General features: G+C 37.6%; 2 protein-coding genes across 6 annotated transcripts in view; one reads left to right on the forward strand and one right to left on the reverse strand.

Annotated features, from left to right (window-relative positions):
• The window catches only part of LOC142031462 (carnosine N-methyltransferase 2), a 438,402-nt gene extending 433,414 nt beyond the window's left edge, over positions 1 to 4,988 (forward strand). Inside the window, exon 9 of one of the 2 annotated variants that reach the window (XM_075028945.1) lies at positions 3,483 to 4,988. The gene's annotated coding sequence lies outside the window, so the exon portion shown is untranslated. The remainder of the gene's footprint in view (positions 1 to 3,482) is intronic. The other variant, XM_075028946.1, reaches the window with a different exon arrangement.
• The window catches only part of LOC142031460 (von Willebrand factor D and EGF domain-containing protein-like), a 188,196-nt gene continuing 184,137 nt past the window's right edge, over positions 1,942 to 6,000 (reverse strand). For 2 of the 4 annotated variants that reach the window (XM_075028942.1, XM_075028941.1), the window contains one exon: positions 1,942 to 2,158. In XM_075028942.1, the coding sequence (XP_074885043.1) occupies positions 2,133 to 2,158 (26 nt within the window). In that variant the 3' untranslated portion in view covers positions 1,942 to 2,132. The remainder of the gene's footprint in view (positions 2,159 to 6,000) is intronic. The other 2 variants (XM_075028939.1, XM_075028943.1) reach the window with 1 other exon arrangement.

Raw genomic sequence — 6,000 nt, forward strand, 5'->3', positions numbered from 1 at the left:
CTGGAACCTGAGTGTTACTATTTATTAGTGATTGTTCCTGTTTTATAATCACACATAAAGTATCCTTAGTGATGCAAAATAACTTTCTAATTGTCTAAAAATAGATGGGGATGTATATTGTCTCAAATAGTCACTTCTAGAAATACAGTAAGAAGCTGCAAGGTGTTGAAAGCTATTTTAGGTTTTGAAATCCAATCTTGGCAAGGGGTTTTGTTCATTAGCACTGTCTCTTGTAGACATTATGGAGACAAGGTAATAGAAATCTTTTTTATTGATTGGGGCCGTACTTCAAGAAAGGCATAATTGCCACCCTAAATTTAATCTTGTAGATACTCATCTGGTGCCAATGCTCTGTTTTAGTATTAATGTCTTCCTGGAACTGTTAAAGCGAATGCTAAAAACTTAACTTCATATTAACATTGCTAACTGTGATCTAGATAAGTATGTATTAGTAAAATACAGCAAGTATTCTTGAGGTCTGGTCCTTTGTCTAAGTGTTTGTGGGAAACTTGCAAGGAGTGGCAAGTGTAATTTGCTTTTTTATTCTTTTACTATTTACATTGGAGCAGTTCATAACATAAAATGAAAGGTGAAACTTCAGAAATAAAGAGAATCATTTATTGGAAAACAGAATGGATACATTTAAATCATTTTGCGATATTAGACGTGGGCAATAAATGCTACTATTAGGAGCTGGATGAAAGGGAGGAGGAATGTTCCTGTGAATTATAGTAGCAACAGTTATTCCAAGCTTTTTTAAACCCTTAATTTGCAGTATTCAAAGGTCTCACAGTCAGTATTTTTTATTCTTATAAATTGACAGTAAGGGTCAGATCAAATCTTACATCTAGTTACTGTTGCAGCCCTGAAGGTTCAATCAAAATATCCTTACTTGTATCATTGTTCCCCTAAGTTGCTTTTGGAAGAGTGAGGGAGTGTCAAAACTTCTGTATTCCTCCATCAAGGCACTGAGATTTTGGTCTTTTTTCAGTTACTCTGAATCTTCCAGTGAGACAAATGAACGGAGAACATGAATGCCCAGAGCATGGTTTGGGATTTACTTTACTGAACCTGAGTTGTCCGAGGTGACGGTTTAAAACTCTTTTTTCCAAGTGAACTTATAATTGGTGTCCTCATTCCCTTCCTTGCACTCCTTCCTCCCCCCGCCAGGTTTCCTGCCACTGCTCCATCCCATCCCACGTCAGTACCACTGCCTGCGATGAAACACACGGCTCATCTTTTGGACACTGGTAGGTGAGCCAATGGTAGATTTCTGTAAACCTGAATTTTCAGGTTAAGATGCAGATTTCTGAGAGCACCTAGGTTTTCCAGTATTTCACTAAGCCCCTACTGTATGATTAGAGAGCTAGTTTTATAAAGTGCTTCCAGGGATTAAGACTGTATGGCTACATGGGGGTTTCTGTGTCCTCGGCATGTCGACCATTAACTTGCCCAGGAGCAATGTATAGCCATTACAGAGGGCAAAGAAGAACTCAGGTGTAAAGGCAAATAAAAGCCAGCATTTCACCAGGTATTGCATTGATACCTCCACAAATAAATGTTGATACATTAGCAACTTAAGAAACTAATGCATTTGGCTCTAGCAGTTACTCAGGGAAAGACAATACAGGCTGGAGCTAGTTTGGTTAAACATTATTGAGGTCTTTCCCTTGGTAGTCACTGAAATTTCTCAGAAGAAGCAGGATCTTATGGATTCACTTTTCTCTAGACTGTGGGCAAACAAACCTGTTTAAAAAAAATGGGAAGAAATGAGGAAATTTATCTGTGCCTTCAAATTTTAATGAAAGCAGAATAACATGGCACTAAAAATCTTTATAAAATAGTCTGTGCCATTTTAAAATCTTGTTGTTGTCAGGAGCAGTCATTGTGATGGTGTCACTACAGCCATGGATCATGAATTTGAGCCTTGCCATAGACAGGTTTGAAAATAAATGTAGGTTTATTGACATATGAGAAGGGTTGTTTTTTTTTTTTTTTAATTCTTCTGTGTGATTATATGAGGGTAGAAGGGAGAGAACTAGCAATTTCTTCACACTATCTTCCCAAATGAAAAACGTGCTCAGTGCCAGATTATCAATACCCAAATGATCGTCTTCATTGTCCTGCTGTTGTTATGTTATCTTCATCCTATTGGGAGCTGCAAAAAAGAAATGAGGATTCAGCTGCTTAAGGGACTGTAGAAGAAACAGCCTCATGCATGTGATGTCATGTAAGAAAAAATATGTGCAAGCATTCAAATAATTTATTGTAGTTACTGTATTTTCTTCAGAATTTTTATGTAATTACAGCAAAATCACAATCCACATTTTTTTTCACAATTTTGAGTTAGGTAACCAAAGTTTTTATTAACTAGGGAATGAAGAACATGTTACTGAAAGGGATTAAGCAGTGAAATGATGAATGGAACTGCTTCCAAAGCATGCACATAAAGTGATATCATCTAGCTAAGGCTGATTTCTGCTCCATCGCTTCAACAGGAAAATAGCTATATTGCTGAAATGATTTGGCTTAGGCTCTATTATTTGTGGTGGCGCTTGACAGTTATGGAGTTGGAATTCAATTTCTTTCATCTAAAGCAGGTGTGCCTTAAAAAAAATCACTCTGCCACTTCCGTATAACGCATGGAGATTGTTGGCTTCTTGCCTGAAAGCGTTTCAGTGCACTTATCCCATTTTCATACAGCAGAAGTTGTCCATGAATATCATCTTGGTTTAAATACATGAGTGAATTTTCTTTATCCCAAAACAAGATAATAGATGATATGAAAAGCTTTATTTTATGCTAGCACATAGATTTAAGAACCCATTTTGAAGGGCAGTTTTATAGAAATCTATATTACAAAGCACATAAAGATGTTGACATTAATTTATTATTCAGGACAAGAGGAAAGGTGCTCCTTAATCATGATGTATCTCTATTTGATATGACAGGATAACATTGATATTAGCATCATGTATCCAAATTTTACTTCCCTGTTTGACTCTAAAATACCTTACCTTAGTTTCTGATAGTGATGTACCCAGGTAGCAGTTGTTTGTTTGTGAATAGTACATGGCACATTTATTTTACATGAAAAGGGAGCGTACTTCTACAAGTGTCTGCTGGGATTTAGACAGGTTTAGTTAGAGTAAGGATTTGAGTTTACATGGGAAAAATGTGTGTAATATCTCGAAGAGTGATATATAGTTATTGAGGACAAATAAACATGTATGTGCATGTCTGTGTCATATTACACATTTCCATTTATCTATATACACATTTATACTAAAATATGTATCTGGATTTTAGATGTGTATATATTTGTATGTGTAAATATATATATAGTTATAGAATCATAGAATTATTTAGGTTTGAAAAGACCTTTAAGATCATTGAGTCCAACCATCAGCCTAACACTGCCAAGCCCACCACTAAACCATCTCCTGAAGTGCCATATCCACACGTCATTGTCCTGGTTTTAGCTGGGATAGTTAACTGTCTTCCTAGTAGCTGGTACAGTGCTATGTTTTGAGTTCAGTATGAGAAGAATGTTGATAACACTGATGTTTTCAGTTGTTGCTCAGTAGTGTTTAGACTATAGTCAAGGATTTTTCAGCTTCTCATGCCCAGCCAGGGCACAAGAAGTTGGCACAGGACACAACCAGGGCACCTGACCCAAACTGGCCAACAGTGTATTCCATATCGTGTGACATCCCATCTAGTTTAGGAACTGGGAAGTGGGGGGGGGAATCACCGCTCGGGGACTGGCGGGGTGTCGGTCGGCAGGTGGTGAGCAATTGCCCTGCGCATCATTTGTACATTCCAATCCTTTTATTACTACTGTTGTCATTTTATTAGTGTTATCATTATCATTATTAGTTTCTTCTTTTCTGTTCTATTAAACCATTCTTATCTCAACCCAGGAGTTTTACTTCTTCTTTCCCGATTTTCTCCCCGATCCCACTGGATGGGGGGGAGTGAGTGCGCGGCTGCGTGGTGCTTAGTTGCTGGCTGGGGTTAAACCACGACAGTCATTTAAATACCTCCAGGGATGGTGACTGAACCACTTCCCTGGGCAGCCTGTTCCAGTGCTTGACAATCCTTTTGGTGAAGAAATTTTTCCTAATATCAAATCTAAACCTCCTCTGGCGCAACTTGAGGCCATCTCCTCTTGTCCTATCACTAGTTACTGGATAGAAAAGACCAGCACCCACCTCACCACACCCTCCTTTCAGGTAGTTGTAGAGAGCGATAAGGTCTCCCCTCAGCCTCCTTTTCCTCAGGCTAAACAACCCCAGTTCCCTCAGCTGCTCCTCCTAAGACTTGTGCTCTAGACCCTTCACCAGCTTCGTTGCTCTTCTTTGGATGCGGATATATATATATGAATGTTTATATATAAAATAAGACATATTATGAAAATTAAAATACTGCAAAGGCCCTGTCTTGCTTTCTTTTGGTAGAAATGTGTGAAGAAAGTTGGAGCATATATTTAGTACCAAAAAGGGCAGAAACTTCTAAGTATTCATGTTACATAGACCTGTCTGCAGTCACCCCAAAAATCCATTCTGAAGGCATGTGTCAGCTGAAGTCAAACATATCAGGGAAGAATTTCAATAGATTGGTTTCTCCTGTGTTCATGAAACTCTAATGAAAGCTAAAGAAAAGCATTGTGATTTCCAAATCAGTAATGCTCTTCTGTCCCATTTAGACTTAAAGAGAAGATATAGGATGCATCTGTCTATTGCAGGGAAGCAGCAGAAGTCCAGAATGAACATTTTTATAAGTTTTCTTTCTTCACAAGCTTCTCTGAAACTAAAAGTGTGATCAAGTATTCATACTGTGCACTACCATAGTTCTTTAATTCCTTTAAGAACTAGTGGCAGGTTTTTGTCGTCAGTAGGATGGAGCATACACGGAGACCTCCAGGTTAGCAGGGACCCGAGCTGGCGAGTTCACCTGGTAGGGCACATCTCTGCATGGATTTATCTGGGCACGCCTGGAAGCCCAAGCTCTTGGGTGCTTTCAGATCTAGGCTAACTACAGTGTATCAAGAAGCCTCTGAATACAGTCTGAATACAGGAACAAGTAGATGTGTTGAAGATATTCAGTGATATGATGAGGAAGTCACAGTCTCATTTTTTTTGCTTAAATAGTATTAACTACTCTTACATTCCTTTGTAATAAGCAAGCAAATAGTCTGACGTACATGTGTAGCTCAATACTGCTTATATTTGACTTTCCCTTTTTTATCTCATATTACTTCCATTTATTTGTCAAATAATTTAAGAATAGGCATGCCATTTTTCCCTAAAAGTCCACAGATGACCAGCCTGTATATTCACAGATGCTAAATACAGCTCGTATAACTTCAGCACCATGATTTGTGGTTTAATGTCTGTTAGTGTATAAATGAACAAAGTAATAGTGATGTTAAGGTCACTAACTGCAGCAGAGGGTTGCCTAATATGAGAAATTGTTTATTAAAAACATCTTGTATTTTCAGGCTGTACTGAAATCAATAGTATGTTTAATCTTTGGAGCGTAGTCACTGGGTTCATTCATAGGGAATGAATGGCCTGCTGCTGTTTGGTTTATTGGTAAATTCGAGTGTTAAAAATATCTGCTATAAGGTGAGCCTTTTCTTAATTATTATTTTCTGTAACAGGCTACACTTCTCAGTAACTTTGTGCTTTAGAATAAATATTCAACAGACAGGCAAGTTTAGTGCATTAATATTTAAACTGTTATTGGGACAATACACCATCACGATAGCTTGTAGTGTAATATTATGTACCATTTATATCTAACTAGATAACATTGTTTAGCTTAAATTAATTCTGTTGGCTTAATTAATGCTATTACTTTAATCCATTTAGGAAGGAAAAAAAAACCAAGGAAAACATGATGGTATCAGATAGGACAACAGATACAATATGAATTTCAATTTTCTGAAAAACTCCCTGTTGTGCAAATGATGCCTTGATTGTCTGCCTTAGTCTC

Source organism: Buteo buteo, chromosome 5 (assembly GCF_964188355.1).
Source record: "Buteo buteo chromosome 5, bButBut1.hap1.1, whole genome shotgun sequence".
NCBI lineage: Eukaryota > Metazoa > Chordata > Aves > Accipitriformes > Accipitridae > Buteo > Buteo buteo.